The sequence below is a fragment of the Amphibalanus amphitrite genome, unplaced genomic scaffold (genome assembly GCF_019059575.1).
Source record: "Amphibalanus amphitrite isolate SeventyFive unplaced genomic scaffold, NRLGWU_Aamphi_draft 001809F_arrow, whole genome shotgun sequence".
In the NCBI taxonomy this organism is placed as follows: Eukaryota; Metazoa; Arthropoda; class Thecostraca; order Balanomorpha; family Balanidae; genus Amphibalanus; species Amphibalanus amphitrite.
In genome coordinates, this window is record NW_024883302.1 from 48009 (window position 1) to 68170 (window position 20162).

Genomic DNA, 20162 nt, shown 5'->3' on the forward strand with positions numbered 1-20162 from the left:
TTGGGGTCGAAAATTGCAGAACATGACGTCATTCTGACGTCATTTGTGGCCAACCTATCATAGCCTCTGGAACTTGTTCTTTGTACTCAATGTGTAAAATTGATGCCCGGAGGGTTCCTGAAAGTTTAGTGGCGATATCTGCAGCCGTTTAGAAGATATCCACGGAAAAGGACACGGGGGCCGAAACGGCTCCCCTGTCCTTTTCCGTGGATATCTCCTAAACGGCTGTAGATATCGCCAACTTTCAGAACCCCTCCGGGCATCAACTTTACGGGGCGCGGGTTAATCACAATCTTACTTTTCAAATCCGTTAACGCATGCACCTGGTATTTTTCTTGAAGGATGACGTATGTATTTACAAGAAATCTGATCAGAAAGGTCATGACTCACTGACTTATGGTGAAATCAGTTATTCTACCGCGGCGTATCCAGTTCCCGGTAAGTGGCGCAGAATAGTACACAGCGGAGAATCGATCGGCCCGCCCATGTCGTCTGTCGGCGGGGCTGCAGTTCCAGCAGGTAACGATCGGCCGGTTCCGGGGACCGATCGACGCTGTGTACCGTGTCACCCGCCAGTGTCGACCGACGGCCACCGCGTGCGCCCCCGTTGTCGGCCGGCGGCACCTGTCCGATCGATAATGGTGCATTCCGGACCGGCGGACCGCCGCGGCATCCAGTCGGGTGACGGGGCCGGCAGGGGATCGGCGATCAGCGGGAGGGCCAGGACCTGCGGTGAGACGACACCTGGAGACGCGGGCACGTCGGAGGAAGCAACTTCAGCAGTGGCCCTGTTGCTTTATAACTGCAGTGGTTCATCCAGCTACAGGTCGAGGGGTTTCGTCGACCGGACGATCGATTAGCTGAGAAGTCCTCTCTTCCGTCGATAATCATCGACGACAATCAAAGAATTCAGGGGCTTTGATCTGATCCTTGTCATACAAGATAGCTCTCAGTGTTCTTCAAGAGTGAAGCGCTTCCATGGTGCCGTCTCGGTGACGGCGGTGGTGTCGGGTCCTCAGCGGCACGTGGTGTGTAGGTTTTTGCGATCGACGTCTTGAGCAGGAGCTCGGCACAGCTGATATGGGCTGTGGCGGGTCCAAGGCGGTCGCCGCCGTACAGCCGCTCACCGATGAAGTTCTTGAGGTCACAAAGTTCGACCAGCATAAAGGTACGATGTGACGAGCAATGATGAGTTATGCCTTTCCAAAGTATGTGTTAGTGAATTCATAATTCGTCTCTAGGAGGCCCGATTTTACAGTTACTGCGTCGCCAAACTTTGGAAAGCATGCATGCAAAAGCTGTGGAAAGCATGCAAGGCTCACACACACTCCCAGCCTTTAACCCGGCCGGGCCCGGAGATCCCAGCCACAGCAGCCCGGGGGGGGACGTTTTTCGCCTCCCCCTGTCAACTCCGTAAATAAGGCAGCTACGTAAACAAAAGCGGTGCCAAATGAAAGGTCTCTACGAGGTGATTCTACAGCACCTAACATTTTTGACCTCAGGTCGACGTTCAAGGTCAGAGGTCGAGGTCAAAGGCAAAAACCGGCAAATGTGTAGTGATCTCAAAGTGAGCGTTCTAGAGGACGGCAGGATGCATACAACCCACTAAAAATGGGTATTAAACGAAAGAAGAGAAATGGAGGATTCCGAAAAATATGCTACAAATCAAAGTTCAAGGTCAAGGTCGTGCTTGAAATTGACCTCAAACTTTTCAATTTTTCGAACATCTTGTGTACTAAATTTCAAGATGTTTTGAAAAGTTTTGAGGCTTACAAGGTCCCTATCTGTGGTTCATCTTGCGGGACAAGGCTGCTCCAAAGTCATGGTCACGAAAGAGTATCCTTGATAGAAGGCTATTTCACTGATTCAAGCTAGTAATAATAATTAAGATAATTTTGCCATCCGGAGGCTCTAAATTAACGCTTAGAGGAAAATGGATGCCAGATTCGTGATCAGTGGCTACGAATCCATTATAATAGACCTTTTATGTGTCAAGGTCAACCAAAGGTCATTCGAGGTCACATGAGGTCAACAAAACCTTTTCCAAACAAAACATCTATCATTCGACGCGGCTTGTCAAGGCGAATGCGTTGTTACCACGGGCGTTGCTCTAAAAGCATTTTGTTGAAGTTATTTGCGAAAAACCCAAATCCCAGGCTCGGAGTCATTAACCTGACCTCTGACCTCAGGTCGCCAAAACTATTTTTCTATTTTTTGCTAGGTCAAACGCTACACAACCGTGCTCGTAATTCGTCTTTATCTCTAAAACGCTAATTTTAGCAGCTATTTGAGGTTCACGTCAATTGATTGATAGGAAATTGATTGACCGTAGTTACCCCATTCGCCGCCAGAGGTGAATGGAGTACATATAATAGGATAAAAGGCTCTGAAAGTTTCGTTTTCCTATTCCACCAGTATAGCGCCTTTTGGGGCGACTAACGGAGCGAGCGAGAGGGTGAGCCTTGCACGTGCGAAATGTCGAGGGGGTACCTCCAACTGACTTGTGCACTGCACCCTACTAACCGGTCTCTAGCGATGTGCCAAATTTGAGCACAATCGGCCCAGCCGTTCTCGAGATCTGGAAGCGGCACCCTGCACGTGCGCACGTGCAGAATGGGTCCCAACTGACTTGTGCACGGCACCCTACTAACTGGTCCCTAACCGTGTACCAAATTTGAGCGCCACCGGTCCAGCCGTTCTCGAGATCTGGAAACGACCCCTGCACGTGAGCACGTGCAGCAGCACCCCAACTCTGGCACATGTATATGCAGTGCCTAGTGGGTGCCTACCTACATGCCAACTTTCAGCGCAATCGGCCAAGTAGTTACCGAGATATTGCAACAATTACAAAAGTGACACCTCTTCGTTTTGCACGTGGCACGTGCATAAGGGGTCACCCACATGCATCGGGAATAGTCCAATACTTGGTAGAAGGAATGAAGCTACTCTACAAAAATTACCGCGTGTAAATCGGTCAAGTGGTTGCTGAGATATAAGCCTCGCAAAAGCGTCCGCACGGCCGGCCGCTCATACTCAGAAATTTCCGTTAATCTAAGGAAAGACTACGCTCGCTTCGCTCGCTCCGTAATAAGCGTTCGGGAGCTACCACCAATATTCTCCGGGGGGGGGGGGGGGATTAAACGTCCGCGAGGATTAAAGCGGAGGTCCGTCATTTTTCATGATCTAAGGCAACTGCCAACTTCATTGGACATAGATAACCTACCTAGTACTTACCTGGTTGGCTGATTTCCCTAGGAGCATGATGAACTAAGTTGACAGACATCCAAAGCACCGGGTAGGTGTTATTTGATTTTTAGAAATAAAAACCACCAATGAATTCAGTGAACATACATTCACTATAGGAATAGATAACATAAAAAGTCGGCGTTAAAGTTTGGTGTTAGAGGTACAAATACATATGATATACGATGTATGATACGTTCAACTGTTCATGAAGCTTTAAAAAATGGCATCACTTCAATGATTTTCCGACATTGCCTGATACTGATAATTCCCAGCCGAGTGATTAAGAATCGACCATCCAACTAATTTGACAACACGAACGTTTCCAGTCAAAGGTAACAATGACACATAATTTGATAGTGATGTTTCCCCGTTACAACCGCGCAATCTATAGTGAACATTCGGAATGACGCACCACTCTGGCTCGTGACAAACTGTCAGCCGCATGTAAATTAAACTCAAACGGTAATGGCTTGACCTGCACGCGACATCCTTCTGTTCGATGCAGTCAACATTGCACCTACTTACGAGTACACCATGAGGATGGTTATAATTGATGTGTCCCCAAAAGTTACACGTAGTCTAGGCTAGGGTGACAGGTAGGATAAGGGTGACAGGTAGGACGGGTATATAATGCATTAACCCTCGCCGGCCGAGGGGGGGGGGGCGGGTGCCGCCCCCCCCCATAGGGTTTTTTCGCGATAGCTCCGAACACGCTGGCGATAGAGAGCTGAAACTTGGCATACCTGACCTTTGATCCAAGCCGCATCTTTTGACACCAACCGCATTTTTGGGTCAGGTCAGGTCACTGACCTATGACGTCATAAGTGAACCTCTGCACGGTCTTCAGATGTCGCAACTTCGCAACGCCCTCACTGCCAGAGGAGATGTCACAGGGAAATGAAACTTGCAGGATCTAGTATCCATTATGAGTCTCACAACTTGTATATCTCGGATTTTTCCTAAAGGTCATATGAGGTCAGGTCATTTTCGTGACCTCACCATTATAAGTCAATGGGGAAAAATTCAAACTGCTATTCTGGCGCCGGGAACGATCTCCAACTATCTCAAGCACACAGAATCGTGATTTGATGCACTCCTTGCAAGGTTAGATGCGTCACTTTTGCAATGTTGACCTTCCGTGACGTCATTTATGACGTCATCAAGGTCATATTAGTTTTTCGTCAATAACTCCCGATCAAATTGAGCTAGCGAGTCGGGAAAGCCACCAATGGACTCAGGAAGACCTGCCGAATCGAATGATATGCGACATGACCTCTTTCGACCAACTTCGTGACCTGGGGGTGCTGACCTGACCTTGACCTGAGGTCAACACCCTAAGTTGACCTGACCCGAACAAAAAGTATATCATTCGACGCGCCTGAGCAAGGCGAACACGATGCTGCCAAAATCGCGGCTCTGCGGCCGTTTTTTGCGAAGTTATTCACCAAAAACTGAACCGTACTCTGGGGCACTTGACCTGACCTCAGAGGTCACCGGTTGACCTAGGACCTTAAAATCGGGTACCAATCTCTGCGTCTCGTAACGGCGCACACGCTCGTTTTTTCCGCGACGCGCTAGCTCCACCAGGGGCGAAGCGGCGAGGGGGGTCGTACCCGCCCCGCCCCCCCCTCGGCCGGCGCGTATGTAGAAAACCATTAGGTCCGGCGAGGGTTAAGATGAGATACAATTACAGAATAAGCTACGCATACTCGTACCTATAGATAGGCAGTTGCATGTAACAGCGTTGTTGACCTTTTTCCATCTGACGGAGCGATTGAAAGTGATTGTACCTGACGGAGCGACTGAGAGCGATTTCCCTGACGGAGTGTCCTCACCCTTCTGTTGCAGAAAACGGTCACACGCCGGGGGAGAATGGCACCGTGGAGAACGGGTTTGCGGACGGCTCGGGCCGCGTGCCGGCCAGCGGCCAGTCGGCCGACCAGCCGGACTCCTCGAGCACGGTGGTGAAGCCGGAGAGCCCGGCCGTGCCGCTGGTCCAGGCGCCGGCCGAACTGCAGCCCGTCAAACTGCAGGGTGAGGGGGCAGATAACGTTAGATCGTCCAAGGGCTTCCTCACGCTTCAAGCGGTTCCGTATCTGCATCTTGTTCTGATTAAGGAAGTTATTGGCGAAAGACTGTCTTCCTGATCTGTTATGAGGTCACATAATGTCACTATAAGTAGGGTAAGGTGCCTAATTAGCGACCCTTTCCGATTTGCGACCTACCTCCCTACAGAAAAAACTGGCAGAAGAAAACGGGGTAAAAACATCGTCAAAAGGTCAGCCATACTTTGGTTATCAAATTAAATTATTTTCCGGTCGTCGATGTTTCTGGTGGGACGTTTCAGGCGAGTTTAAATAAAAATGATGAGTTTCTTATCCAAAACGTGTGTGTTTGGGCCCTCTCTGATGAAAAGCGATGCACATTAGGATGATGCACCTTTTTATTCTGAATGGACATTCCTTTTTCAATTGATTGCCGTTTTTCCATAGTGAATCGCTTAACTGTGCACAGCATGGCGGTTAAAAATGTGTCGCAAGTCGCAACTCATATAACTATTCTATTTGCGTCGGTTTGCGGGTTTTTTGAAGTGCTCAGTTTTTTTACTTTTGCAAATACCAAGCAAGTACCAAGTACTTATGCAAATACCAAGCAAGTACCAAGTACTTTGGCAAGTACCAAGTACTTTTGCAAGTACCAAGCAAGTACCAAGTACTTTTGCAAGTTCAGCAAGTTTTTCGCGAATATCGAAGCTTTTAGACGTCCGATCATCACGGGACGAACACCAATCGTTCCCAAATTTTCTCCTTAATTATTTTATGGCCAACGCGACGCGTAGCGAGCCAAGATATCTTGTATTTCCTATTTGTGCCTGACATGGTCGCAAATAGCTCAAGAAGGGAAAGAAAGGGGAAAAGAGAGAAATGAAAATGAGGTGTTGCTGAAGCTTGCAATGTGCGGCAGGGGATGCCAAATGTCGTCACCGACTGCAAGGGTGCCGAATTTAGCGCGGACCTCGAATATCATACGAGATAGCCCGCAAAATTTACACGGGTTTCCGCCTTCTTTCCGCCTTCGGTGCATAACGTGATCAGTTTTTACATTCGTAAATGTGTTGGATAAATGTTCTTGTTCAAGTGATTGAGTGCTTTGCGTATAGGTTACCTTTTTGAGATCATATTTCATCTTTTCAGGCGTCGCATTTTTTGCCATTTTTAATATGGGGAAACCCATAGACTTATTAGCGACCCTCCCCGGTCGCTAATCGGGAAGAGTTCCCTATTAGCGTTTTTTGCAATGGTTTGCCAAAATGCTCACTACAAATAAGTTAGTGAACATTGGGGCAGAAAATGACTATATTTTAATAGAAAAATGAACGATCATTCCGAAAATCAAGCCAGTAATACAGTGGCACCCTTAGAGCGTGAGCAATGACTGTTCAAATGAAGGTGGTCGCTAATTAGGCACCTTACCCTACGACCATATCTGCATGTCATTTACCGCCTTTTTAAAATCCCGATCTAAACAAAAATGTAAAAGAATATCTAACAGTTTTCATTTAACGCTGCATTTTGCATCAAGTAGCCCCCACCGATAGCAAATAAACCTTACCGTGTTGAAATCTCTTTAAAAACAAATTTGACCGTGTTCGATATTTTCTGCAGCCAATGGTTCGTCAGCAGTGGCATTTGAAATACCGTTGGAGCCGGGCGAGAGTCTCATACAGCGACACCCACCGAAGCGGTTCACGCGGCTGGAGGACAATCAGCTGACGCTGGAGACCTTCCAAGGAAAACACGCCGGCGCCGCCGAACGACGAAACCAGGTTGGGAAGTCCATAAATGGTGCACGCTTCGGTAGACCCGAATTATTTCTGAGTCAGCGTGTTTATTGTACTAGTGTGTTAGCATTTTTAAGCTGGGCTTGGGTGTTTTCGCTCTAAGATGTTTACATGAGAGGCGGCACTTACCACTCACAATGGAAAAACCGGCATATGTAGAAATCTTTCATGGCTGGTTGCGGTAAACTTTACCATAATAACCTTGCGCACGAAATACTAGAGGAAGTTTTTATTCCAGCTAGCATATGCTGCTTATCCTGCATTTGTATAAAGACTCGATTCCGATTTATCCTTGTATGGGCGTCAGGCGACGCAATCTGGTTGTGGTCGATCGGATCTCTTGTGTCCAGATTCATTACATTACATATACGTTGTATAATGTACACTGTACAGAGTAATACAGTGCGCAGGGCGTCCTGAGTGGACAGAAGCCCCAGCAGACAGCAAGTCACACATTTAGGCAATCATTTGGACTCAATTGCAGAGTCTGATTATCATATAGTTGAGCGAATCATCGAACAAAAAAAACATGCTGTTTACAGCACGCTATCCAAAGCAGTAACATGAATGCAATTTTAAGAGGCAACAATAACATTGCAACTGCCGTTTGGCTCACATATCCAGAGCCTTTAAAATGCTCACAAAAATGGGTGGATCGTGCCTCTTGACAAAATTTCATGAGTCAGCCTCATCCGATATGAGTAAAAGGCGTACCATACTTAATGAAGTAGTGTGAAACAATTTAAAGTTTGGAAATAGCCGAGTTTGACCGATAATTGACCGATGCCCTTGAACTAGACTGTCTATGATCGGATGGGTCGATCGCAATGGCGCCATCTCATTGGCTGTTGGGTTAGTGACGTAACAAGACCGTCGATATCGCGCGCCAGCACCAGTGTTTTGCCAGGCTGTCCGATGTCGTTCGCCTCCGCGCCCACCGCGTTTTAAGTGCTCGTCGTGTTCACCTGGCCCAATTTGTGCCGCTTCGTCGGCGGCACCGCCATCGCCCCAAACGGCGCTGACAACGAGCGCCCGTCACGCCAGCCACCCGCTGATCTGTCCCGTCCCCTGTGTGCTCGACAGCTGCTCAACAAGCGCGTGCAGAGCGCGCGCGTGCGAAACCTGCGCAGCGCCGGCCGCGCCAAGTCCAGGACCACCATGCGGTCGGATGACGAGCCGGTGAGAGACGATGAGAAGGTAACTGGCGTACCACAGTACTGGGATAGGCGGTACGACGTGGTATGGAATAGGGAGGAATGATGGAAAGAGAAGTGTATTAAATGGAAAAGGATGAAAAGAAGGGGGAGTGATGAATCTGCGTAGTGTAAGTGGAGGGCACTATGGCAACATCGAACACTCATCGCTTTGTGTTTCTTTAGACAAATGTCTTACTTCACCTCTCATTCTTATGAAGTAAGACTTAAACCGAACATCTCTCCTCCATAGTTCCAACTCATCTCACTTTATTCAATTATTCACCAGTATAACGCCTTTTGTGGCGACTAACGGAGCGAGCGAGAGGGTGGGCCTTGCACGTGCGAAATTGCGAGGGGGTACCTCCAGCTGACTTGTGCACGGCACCTTACTAACCGGTCTCTAGCGATGTGCCAAATTTGAGCACAATCGGCCCAGCCGTTCTCGAGATCTGGAAGCGGCACCCTGCACGTGCGCACGTGCAAAATGGGTCCCAACTGACTTGTGCACGGCACCCTACTAACTGGTCCCTAACCGTGTACCAAATTTGAGCGCAATCGGTCCAGCCGTTCTCGAGATCTGGAATCGACCCCTGCACGTGCGCACGTGCAGCAGCACCCCAACTCTGGCACATGGATATGCATTGCCTAGTGGGTGCCTACCTACATGCCAACTTTCAGCGCAATCGGCCCAGTAGTTACCGAGATATTGCAACAATTACAAAAGTGACACCTCTTCGTTTTGCACGTGGCACGTGCATAAGGGGTCACCCACATGCATCGGGAATAGTTCAATACTTGGTAGAAGGAATGAAGCTACCCTACAAAAATTACCGCATGTAAATCGGTCAAGTGGTTGCTGAGATATAAGCTTCGCAAAAGCGTGACCACGGCCGGCCGGCCGGCCGGCCGGCCGCTCATACTCAGAAATTTCCGTTAATCTAAGGAAAGACTACGCTCGCTTCGCTCGCTCCGTAATCATTGCAAATGCTAATATTTTTTTTTTTTTTGCTATCGGGTGAAAAGGTACCTACTTGAAAAGTTTGCAAATCGTAAGGAAACTCTTCACCGCCAATGAACTGCTTACCACCACATGACGCCTGTGGTTGGTTGGACTATTTCAGATCGAGGGCGGTGTGGAAGACCGCGAACAGAGCTCCGAAATGGTGGCATAAATCGCCCTCCACACAGACAATTGTATGGAGGGCTGCTCCACACCAAACGGAGGGCTGCTGTCCACTCCGTCGCTGAAAGCCATCAGGCGCGCTCTAATAGCGAAGAAATACTCCGTACAGCATACGTACTGCTCCCGCACAAGCGATGAACTCATCCGTCCCTATGGCCAGACTGGGCCGCATCACTCCAGTGGCGTCGCTCGGGGTCGCGTGCAGTGCTGAACTGCTACTGAACTGACATCGAGACTGAGCAGCTTGCGTGACCTCCACCGCTCCCCTGTCCAATGTAGTAATACTGGACACGGGACATCTGGACAAATCACACGGGATGTGAGAATTTCGTGATTACAAGAAGTGAACGATAACGAACTTGCTGATCCTGGAAGCGGAACGGCAACTGAGGTACTGTGTGTACGGACATCGATGTGAAGATAATCTGCAGCAGCACAATCGGTATCCGCTGTTTGGTGGGACGACTGTTTGTTAGTAAGAATGTGGTTCCTTCCGTGGTTTATGCAGGGTTCATGTCTGTGGAGGTTTTGGGCACTGCTGCAAGGTGTGAGAAACACGGTGAAGCTATCAACATGATCGTTAATGGCGAGATTTGTATTATATTTTTTCTTTCCTCCCATGTCTTGCAATTTTGCGTAGCTGTTACAATCACTAACTAATGCAATATGCATCGATGCGCCTTTAAGCTTCCCCGGTATCGTCGCGAATAGTTTCAAAACGGTGCATAGCGATAGCCAGAACATCAACAAGTTTAGCTGAAGAAGAGGGAGGAGCGCAGGCCTAAAACAATTAAACGCCAAACGGCGATGACACGTAGTAAACAAGGGCATTCTGCAAGAGCCGGCTACACCAACTGAATTTTTGCAATTGATCACGTGTATACTAACATTGCACTCAGGATGCAGGTCATTGTTCATCGAATGTATATTTTCCAATACACTGGTTGGTCCATGATTGTCGACAATGACAGACATCATAGATGTTGGAAGACGCGCGTAATGTCGACCTTCGTAAATGTTTGTTGAATTTCATCATGAACATCTCAGATATCAACCATTTCCACACAAATACTGAAACGCATTCTATTTCAGTCGTCTGAAATCAGAAGCGGGCGCCATTGGACGGCTGATCTGGTGATTGACGTGGCCGGCCAGTGTATATCCTCTATCGGACGCCCGTTGTATACACAGCTGGGAGGCCTGTGCCCGTCCAGCGTTCCCCGGAGGTCACGGAACCAGCCGGTCGGTGGCGCAACAGTTCCGCATTCGGCGCCGGTCGGAGCGCACGTGTCGTCTGTGCGTGGTGGTGGAGGCGTCTAAAGGGACATCAGGGCTCTGCCTTCCACCTGTGTGATACTTGACTTCTTCGACTCCGAGGACTGCATATTCAAACGCTGGTTCAGAACTTCAAACATGCGGAGGTTGTTAGTGATCTACTTGGCGGCTTTCCTTGACTGTAGTCGAGCGCGGCCATCGTCAGATTTTGTTTCCTGGCGAGCTTCCTACTTCAATAAATCTGCCTGGCGGGGTTCAGGTGTCCCCGGTGAAGTTCCACATTCATCTGGAGTCGCAATCAAGGTTACGAGGAATGACCTTGGATGAGATACAACCACCAGAAAGTGATGAAGACCCGGAAGGACACTCAAGTAGCGAAACAAGCGCACTGGTGTTTAGTCCATCTTCTGACGAAGCATCCGACCATTCAGAAGAAGAACAAGACGACCGTTTTCGACCAGAGACCCACAGTTCTAGCCTTGACCTAGTGGAAACATCTCTACCTGATCATGGTGATTGGTCTTCAGTTCACCCGACTGAGCAGCATGAAGAGACACTCCACAACGTGCCCGATGCTGACAGAACTGTTGAACCAGGCCTTCCGCGTGTTGTCCCATCGGATCGCCATAGGCATTCAGACAGTCGCCTGCCCACTCACCCAGCGAGCCTTGCAGCGGGAGTGGCTGTCCGGACGGGGGCGGGCCGGGCTCTCACCGCCGGCAGTGTCATCTTCCCGGACTCGTTCGGCGCGGACACCAGAGCGGTGCAGCCGCTGCCCTCCTGTGACGGGAGGACGGTGTCTGCCACCGACCCCGTGACCGGTCGGTGTCGGATGCTGGCGCTGGCCGGGGACTGCCCCGACGGACACCTGTTCCTGCTCTCGCCGGAGGGCACAGACGCCGGCTGTCGGCCGCTGCCCTGTCCCGAGGACCAGCTGATGGTCGGAGACGAGTGTCTGTCCGCGGAGGACCCCACCGCCTGTCCGCCCGGCAGGGTTCTTGTGCGGGACGAGCGCGGCCGGGGTCGGTGCGACTGTGGCGCGGGCCGGGTGCTCTGGCCGGCGGACGGCCGCTGCTACCCGGCGCTCAGCCAGGGGCCGTGCCCGGTGGGCCAGTACCTGACGGCGCCGCTGGACGAGTCCCGGCCGCGCTGCGCCGACAACCCGTGCGTGCTGGACGGCAGCTGGCTGCTGCTGCAGCCGCCGGCCGTCGGCTGCTTCCAGCTGCTCAGTCCCGCGGACGGCTGCGAGTCGCAGCAGATGCTGACGCTCCGCGACGGACAGCTGGTCTGCGACCCGGGCTCGCTCACACTGCGGAGCATCTTCGACCTGCCCAGTGTCCGGTGCGGCGAAAACGAACTGATGGATTACGGCGGCCGGTGCAGGGACCCGCTCAGGCACGGGTTCAGACAATAGTGGCGTCCGCATATCGGATTGCGGTGCGAACCACATGCAGTACCTGCTTCGTGGAGTGCGGTGATGTGTTTGCGGTGCAGGGATCAGATGAGAATCGATACACTGCATGATGGTATGAACTGTAAAATGTACGCTGATCTGTACATAATCCTCTGCCACGCAAGCTGACATGAATTTAGATATCTGTTTTGCCTCTCCGTCTCTAGCCGGCAACATTCTCAATGCCTGGGAAGTCCAACGTAGAAGGCATGCCGGGGAAGTATCGCCACAGCTCATCTGATAAAAATAACTCATCACTTTGCTGTCAGCTGTGCAATCAGTCGAAGAGCCTGCCTACAGTCCGCACACCTCACTAGGATTAGCCACACAGGCTTAAAAATACACGCGAGCTGTAGGCATAATGTATATGACCGAGACTGGGGAAAATCCTGTGGCTAAGAAAGCATCTTTATTCTTTTCGTTTATTATTTTCCACCAAGTGGAGGCGTTAAATATGGTCTGATCAGATTACACGACCCGCTCGGCGCTGATGATGAAGTGAATTTAATTTCATTCATTTTCTCGGCTCAGCTCAGCGCCTTCATCATCTCTAATATCTTCGTATAATAGGGCTGCAGCTCGGTGTAGATGCCGGGCTTCCCGACGGCGCCGCAGACGTCACTGCCGGTGGCCACGATGCCCACCACCTGCCACGAGCCGTCTGCTGCCGGGCACACCAGGCCGCCGCCCGAGTCGCCGCTGCACGAGTCCACGCCGCCGGCCACGAACCCGGCGCACACCATCTTCTCGGGCACGAACTGCGGCCCGTACACCTCCAGCGCGCTGCAGTAGTCGTCCGAGACGATGGGCACCTGGGCGCCGCGCAGCCGGGACGGCGTGGTCCGTGTGCCTGGCACCGTGATGCCCCAGCCGGAGATGACACAGGGGGTGCCGGACGCCGGCGGCCGGTCCTCGGGCCGGATCAGACACGCCGGACGCACCTGAGGGAGGGGTGGGGTGTCAATGACCGACGTCAGTGCGTGCATTTGATGGCTCTAAGGTGAAAGCTAAGGGTCGGTGGTCGACCAGGCAGGGATGGGATAGAGTTCTAACGGTAACGTCGGCGGAAGCCGGTAAAGCTAAAAGTCGGTAAATATAAATTTAGGTACCTATGAATAGCTTGGTGAGACAGCATACTTAAAATCTTTGGGGCCGTGCTTACTGCTCAGCAAAGGAAAAGCCTCATTGAAATTTTATGAGACACCAATCTGTCTGGTCCACGTGAACTGGTAATTAGCTATCGAATATGTGGCTACGGCTTACATCCATGTGGACAACAGTTCACCCGTTGTTATCACAACTGATTTGATGAATCGCACGTTCGCGAACCCGCAGACCCATCGTTTTCCGTCGGCGACGCCCTCGGCTGTCTGACCTCTGCGGAGAAGGAGATGGCAGGCCGATTGGAGAGGTCCAGCAGCACCACGGCCAGGTCGCCGACCTTGGTGCCGTTCGACAGGTAGTCCGGCACGTTCAGCTTCTCCCTCACGCCGAACACCCGCTCGGTGTTCTCCTTTACGCGCAGGTCGTACTCTCCGACCACCACCTGACGAAAAACAGAATAATGTGACAACGTCCTAACCTAAGAAATAATCCATTCCATGCATAAAACGTTGTCACAAACTGCTGACATAAATACGATGCAATAAAGTGTCTTAGCCTCGCGTTATCGTGACATCCAAGCTAATGACCTTTATATAAGAAGACACTTGTAAAACGATTCAGTCCGCAGATGGCCGTCTAGGGCAAATTCATCCACTATAAGACAAAAATAATGATAATGAAGCATTATCCATGCTAATATGTGAGCAGTGGGCACTGGGCACCCATGCTAACCAGAGACCAGGGCCTCGTTTCATAAAGCAAGTCCGTAACTTACGTCGGTTTTTGGTCTTGTATTGCAAGTGCATTTGAAGCGATTAAGTTATTTCCCCCTCGCCTTTCTGTTCTTGCTTAAAATATAAAAAAAAAAATTCAACAATTCAAACTATCGTCATCGCTTCACATGCACTTGCAATTCAAGACCAAAAACCGACGTAAGTTACGGACTTGCTTTATGAAACGAGGCCCAGGGTACATACTGCGATCAGTTTCCACCACACTGAAAACAATTTTACCCGAAGCTGGCGAATTAAGTGTTGCTCTGCGGGTGGTATATGTGTATTAACTCGCCATGTCCAGATTCTAGCTAGAGGGTAAGCAGACTTGCCTGCCTTATTACCCGTAAATATGCACCGTACCCACAGTCTGCAGTAAAGGAGCTACTCAGCACCGGATATTGTCCCCGCGGGTGTCGAGTCATTGGCATAGCCCTCACTGAAAGAGTTGGAACTACTCGAGATATCGTAAACGCGTATCCGTGGATGGCGAACCTTTACATAACCTGCCCTGAAGGAGTTGGATCTACTGGCACAACTAGGTGGCGTTGTCTCATACAGTTTTGAATTACAACAATTTTTTAACTTTTTTTTTTGCACCAATGATATATTGGACATTGTTTGGCGGTTTCAAGTGGGGGCGAAAGTACAATTGTTAGGGTGCATCTTTAAAACCTCTGCAATATTCATCACGGGGCGATTGGCAACACCTTTTCTTCCGAAACTACCAAGTGAGACCATTTTGATTCTTATATAGGTCACGAAAGCTGTCGCGACCGCGAGACATCTTCTTGATCTCGGGGTGTCTGTACGACTACCGGTGACTGGATCATGTCGAATTTTCTATGGGAATTCGCTTTGACCGTTCCCACCGACGTGAAACTTTCTCACTGATGTTTTCTAGGTGTGAGATTGTCGTAATATAGATAATTTCCCTTAAATATGGTCAAGCGTGGAAGTTTTTTTGGCCCTCGTGATTTGGTCGGCGAAGGGTAGGCGTGGAGGGTAACCCCTTTTAGTCATACCTGCTCTGAGCGGATATAACCGCTGAGGCAGATACGGCCACACTGCAATGGGACCTTACTGTACTCCTGGGAGGGTGGTTAAAAATGGTTGCGGATAGGGGTACCCGCGAAACACCGGTTTACTCGCCGGCCCTGGGTTAAACTGTTTTCAGTGCACTGACTGCATGCGTGCCACTGCCGACCCACCTCATACTCGGAGTTGGCCTTGGTCATACAGTGAGCAGCCGTGAGCACGAACCGCTCGCTGACGATGACCCCACCGCAGTAGTGCACCCAGGAGTCCAGCTTCCTGTCGAAGGTGCGGATCTGCGCCTGCCAGGGGAACTCGCCGCGCAGCGCCGACTCGCCGCCGAAGAGCCGGTCGACCAGGGCGACCTCGGTGCGCTGCGCCTGTCGGCGGCCGCAGGTGGGGTGGCGCGGCAGCAGCAGGCGCGCCGGGTCGCCGGCGGGCCGCGTCAGCTGCAGCTGCGTCCGCAGCTCCACGGTGGCCGCCGTGCTGCGGTACAGCACGAAGTCGGCGCGCCGCACCGTCGCCAGACCGCACGCCTGGCAGCCAATGCGGCAGCGGCTGCTGTACAGCGGCCGGCCCAGAGACTTCTGGTGGTCCTGCTGAAACACCAGGCCGCGGCGTGTTAGCATTGTGGCACTGGAGCACCCTAAAGACTGAGCGTATCGTGGCGCCATGAGAAGACACGTAACGACTGAGGTGCACTTAGCCATGGTCAATTTTTTTCTTGAGATGTTGAGCGTGACCAATACAATGGTCTAACTCTACCGTCTAGTGTGACAGCGAAAGGCCGTCGAGTACTTCGTTTTAAGCTTTAAAGGGACCCTCCCACCTTCAAAAAAGTTTATGAATTGGCATGAAAGTGATGTCGCTCGGTTCAGAAAGAGCGAAGACGAATATCTACCAAATTTCACCGAAAAATATTCACCGGTTTTCAAGATATTAGACTTTTACTTTTGTTTACTTTTTTGGGATCTCCGCTGTTTCTAGCGACTTTATTTTAGAAGTGCGGCGTTTGCGGCAGATGTTGCGCGCAAATAGCATATACCAACCGCGTGCTACAAAACGTTTTAGTCAAACATTTAAAAATCGTTAAATATCTGCGCTGACGTCACACATTCAGAGGGGTATTCCTAAGCATTAGCCCCTCTGAATCAAAATGCTGCAATTTTGAAATTCAATATTTCCGATTTAAGGCATTTCTCGATGTTGTGAGTGCCGAAACCGGTAATTGTGAGCCAGGGACCCCATTTTGGCTATCTCAACTCAAATCTAATGTTAAGGTGGGAGGGTCCCTTTAAGGGGTAGTTCGATGATGCTGCTCAAAATAAGTAAGGTGCTGTCTGACGGTTTACACCGACTTAGAGTGTCTATCCAGTTGACTTTCAGCAGCTATCACCCCACCACTCTCACTGGTGCCTACCGTGACGCCGGCGAAGGGGTCGGCATCACCGCTGGTGTTGGAGTAGCTGAACACCTGACACTGGTGCGGGTGGAAGAAGCAGTAGGCGGCGCACGTCTCCAGACTGACGCCGTGGATGACCAGCTCCCAGGCGGTGATGTCCGTGCCGGCGATCGGCTGGTAGGAGCGCGCGATGTCACCGCAGTGGCTCTCGTCGGCGCCGTCAAAGCAGTCATGCCGCTGGTCGCAGACGAAGCCGAACGGCTGGCAGCTGGTGTCCGGACAGCCGGGCAGCCGCTCGGTTAGCGGGTCGCAGTCGGCCTCGCCGCAGCGCAGACAGGTGGCCCGGCGCTCGGTGCAGTGGAACAGATCGCCGCAGCAGGTCGCCGAGAAGATGTCGTGCTCGTCTCGCGGCCACAGCTCCAGGAACAGGGAGCCGCCCTGCGTGCGCCGCAGGCTGCTGTCCCTGGGACAGGCCTGGGCGCCGGCGGCGTCTGGAACGGGGCGCGACCAGCGACCGTCAGCTGTAAGCTATGACCTGGGGCAATAGCGCAATCACCATCCGGCACAAGACGCTATAGCCTGTGAAGCTGTAAATTTCCCGTGCTCAGCCGAGACGCTTGTCTGTGACGTTTACCGCCCGCTAAACGAATCGTTCGTGACATATTTACCGACCGCCTCATGATATACAAACCTGCGACGTTTACTGACCCGACCCCAGACAAGACGCTATTCTGCGACATTCACTGTCCGCCATCTGTCCTCTAGCCTCAGCACCATTCCATGCTTATCTTTGATCACGTCACGATCACGATCACGTCGCCATGCCTGGGGCCTGGGCCGGCGGTCAACCCTCCAGGCAACCGGTGGAGGGTCATCTCCAGTAGCAGCATAGCCCTCCGGTCGTTTATATCGCTGGACGACGTGCGAGACACTTCCGTCCCGAGAAAATGGGCTCATGAGCCACCATGCGACATATCAGCTGGTGGCTGACCCAACAACCCAACATAACGCAACAAAACACAATCAACCGTCCACTAGACAGGATGCTGCTCCCTTGCCAACGACCTTACGACCTTGTTAGTGATATCGCGAATTCGCGTGACCTTTTGAGAGTAAATTGATTAGGAAGAAGAAACTCCAGGTCCAGTCCAGACTTTTGGTGCCATTTTCAGCGCTCTAGCTCCACTGGACGGGCCACAATCCAGGGCTGCGGAGTCGGAGTCGGAGTCGGAGTCGGAGTCGGAGTCGACAGTTGTGACCGGAGTCGGAGTCGGAGTCGGAGTCGATTTTGGAAACCCGAGCCGGAGTCGGAGTCGGAGTCACCGAAAATCCGTCGACTCCACAGCCCTGCCACAATCTGCTGTGCAAATTTGGGGCCAGTGTCCTTTGTAGGTACAACTCTTTTGTCTAATGTGCCGCCGAATAGTTTCGGTCACGTATTTTCAACCCTAATGGCTTTGCTTTATGCAAGTATCAAACTGCAATTAAAGTTGATCCGAATCTGGGCTGAATCTTCACTGAATATGGACTGTTCTGCCGGCTGTGTACATATTGGAGCAGTCATCATACCGGCTGCAGCATTCGACATATCTATAATAAAAACGCCACAACATGGGTGTCGTTTTGTATAGGCTTGGTAGGGCCCGAGCCCTAGCAATAATTTCAGAATTTTAACATTAAACCTATGGCGGTGCATGGTAAGAATGGCTTTGGTATTCCGAAATTAACCATTAGAGCCCTACCAATAAATTTCGTAAAGTGACGCCCGTGCGCCACAAAATAAATAATGCATCATATCGATCATGACGAAAGCATCGAATATTTCTGCGAATGTGTGTACATGTAGGCAGACAACACCTAAGTGGAAAAGGTAGGTACCTATAGAATATAGATAGATAATAATACAGCTGACAGTGACAACTAATAGGAAAGTACTCAAGTAACCTATATTCCCAGGTGCACACCGCCAGGTAAACGCACCTCGTCCTCTCACATTACGCACCTCGTCCACTTACATTACACACCTCGTCCTCTCACATTACGCACCTCCTCCTCTCACATTACGCACCTCGCCCTCTCACATTACGCACCTCGTCCTCTCACATTACACACCTCATCCTCTCACATTACGCACCTCGTCCACTAATATTACGCACCTCGTCCACTTACACTGGACCAGGCCGGCGGCGGTGTAGAGCAGCGCTACCCACCGAAGGCACACGCCATCCATCCTCCACGGCACTGGCATCGGTGGCCCACTGCGACCCGACTGCGGCGCCCCGCGCCGCTGACGCCTGCCGACGGCGCACTCTGCGCCAGAGCGACAGGTTTGTGGCCAAAAATGATGGACGTAGTGGGTAGTGGCGGATTCAGGGACAGCAGCCGTTGGATGCGTTATAGCTTACCCAAATCGTGATCGATGAAAATTTGTCGTTTCTTTTGCATTTCAAAAAGCAATTATATACGAAAAGCTTGCATTTAAGTTGATAAGAAGCTACTACTCACACCGAAGCCCCAGTGAGCTATTCCCAGGACAGGACTATGATTTCTTATTATGGAATATGAAGTTGGTATGTATAAAGGCCGCTCACACACTCCAAAGCTGCCTATCTGGATCGAACAACAGCGTTTATAGGAACGTTAATGTATCTTGTCTTCGCCAAACGTGAGTTGTCCGTTCTATCACGCGATAGGATTAAATACCAGCTGCTACGGGAAATTCCAGATATGATCCGTCCACCGGACCACGGCAATGACGTGCTATAGGCATGACGTAGTCGCTTCGGAGAATAAAGTAGGGAAATATTTGTAATGGGTGAATAGGGCTGGTAAAAAAGCAAATTGCGTCCCCAACCAAAAAATGAGAGCGAAAAATGACCCCGACCTTTTTACGATTCATGTATGCAGGCTGCATGCAACTACGATACGCGTTTCATTAGGTTTCATTTCTATATTATTTTTTTTACGAGCAGTCATATGTACTAAATTGCTTATCAGACTCGCGCTTCGAAATCTCCAGTTTGTTAATTAAATGTCACGGCATCACTCGGTCACCGGGTAGCGAACAGACGAAGAACCCGGAAAGGGTAGGGGGCGCTACGATCGTCGAATAGATGCAATAGGTGTCGCTATTGTATCGGTAGCTCACAACGACGACGGCTAGAAACTATCGACCCCGCATGTTATACCCCGGTTCCGAATCTAGTCGTTTGTCTAGTCGTATAGCTGGCTACAACTGGTCGTCAATCAACCCCGCTTGAAATAGCACAGCCGACAGCGGGGTCGGTGTCTAAGCGTCTGTTAGTATGTGTTTGATCATCTAGTTTGATCTAGTTTTCGTTAGCAACTGTCGACGGTAGTTTTGCTGTTAAGGAAGTGAGTTGTGGCTACTAATTGTTCATAACCACGTTGTAGGTATGTATTAGGTATAGGGGCTTTTTATGTCCTTGTTAAAGGGGATATACGTTGTGGATTCAATGATATCTTTTACTTGCGTTTAGTTTCTGCTTTATTTGAAAGTTATTTATTACTGTTACTAAATGTGGTAATTTTGACCCCGGGTACTTGAACTTTTACTGGTACTGTGTCCCCGACGACGTCAATAGGACATAACACTTTACCAGCCCTGATGGGTGATTGTGGTACTGACTCTTA

The 20162-nt window shown here is 50.6% G+C and overlaps 2 protein-coding genes across 4 annotated transcripts; one reads left to right on the top strand and one right to left on the bottom strand.

Moving 5' to 3' along the window:
* The first annotated feature begins 667 nt into the window (after window positions 1–667).
* LOC122375280 lies at window positions 668–10421 on the top strand. Of its 2 annotated transcripts, none has more exons than XM_043354574.1 (5): window positions 668–1168; window positions 5095–5280; window positions 6912–7072; window positions 8171–8284; window positions 9405–10421. In XM_043354574.1, the coding sequence occupies exons 1-5, from the start codon at window positions 1081–1083 to the stop codon at window positions 9453–9455; spliced, it is 600 nt and encodes a 199-aa protein (XP_043210509.1). In that variant the 5' UTR covers window positions 668–1080; the 3' UTR covers window positions 9456–10421. The 2 variants fall into 2 exon arrangements, with proteins under 2 accessions (XP_043210509.1, XP_043210510.1); XM_043354575.1 differs by having other exon boundaries at window positions 8171–8266.
* Window positions 10422–12599: 2178 nt separating this feature from the next.
* LOC122375277 (serine protease svh-1-like) lies at window positions 12600–18771 on the bottom strand. 2 transcript variants are annotated; one of them, XM_043354571.1, is made up of 5 exons: window positions 18678–18771; window positions 16527–16999; window positions 15283–15705; window positions 13570–13740; window positions 12600–13135 (listed from the first exon to the last, which is right to left on the bottom strand). In XM_043354571.1, exons 1-5 carry the CDS (start codon window positions 18754–18756, stop codon window positions 12722–12724), a joined length of 1560 nt encoding a protein of 519 aa, XP_043210506.1. In that variant the 5' UTR covers window positions 18757–18771; the 3' UTR covers window positions 12600–12721. The 2 variants fall into 2 exon arrangements, with proteins under 2 accessions (XP_043210506.1, XP_043210505.1); XM_043354570.1 differs by having other exon boundaries at window positions 15283–15702; window positions 18678–18764.
* Between the last annotated feature and the right edge of the window lie 1391 nt (window positions 18772–20162).

What these genes read in the sequence shown, in the direction of transcription:
- LOC122375277 (XM_043354571.1), bottom strand. Translation starts at nt 18,756, where the DNA reads ATGCCAGTGCCGTGGAGGATGGATGGCGTGTGCCTTCGGTGGGTAGCG. An exon ending in AGGCCAACTCCGAGTATGAG is followed by an intron (nt 13,741 to 15,282) that starts GTGGGTCGGCAG and finishes GTTTTTCGTCAG; the next exon opens with GTGGTGGTCGGAGAGTACGA. An exon ending in CCATCTCCTTCTCCGCAGAG is followed by an intron (nt 13,136 to 13,569) that starts GTCAGACAGCCG and finishes CCCCTCCCTCAG; the next exon opens with GTGCGTCCGGCGTGTCTGAT.
- LOC122375280 (XM_043354574.1), top strand. Translation starts at nt 1,081, where the DNA reads ATGGGCTGTGGCGGGTCCAAGGCGGTCGCCGCCGTACAGCCGCTCACC. An exon ending in AAAGTTCGACCAGCATAAAG is followed by an intron (nt 1,169 to 5,094) that starts GTACGATGTGAC and finishes CTTCTGTTGCAG; the next exon opens with AAAACGGTCACACGCCGGGG. An exon ending in GCAGCCCGTCAAACTGCAGG is followed by an intron (nt 5,281 to 6,911) that starts GTGAGGGGGCAG and finishes TATTTTCTGCAG; the next exon opens with CCAATGGTTCGTCAGCAGTG.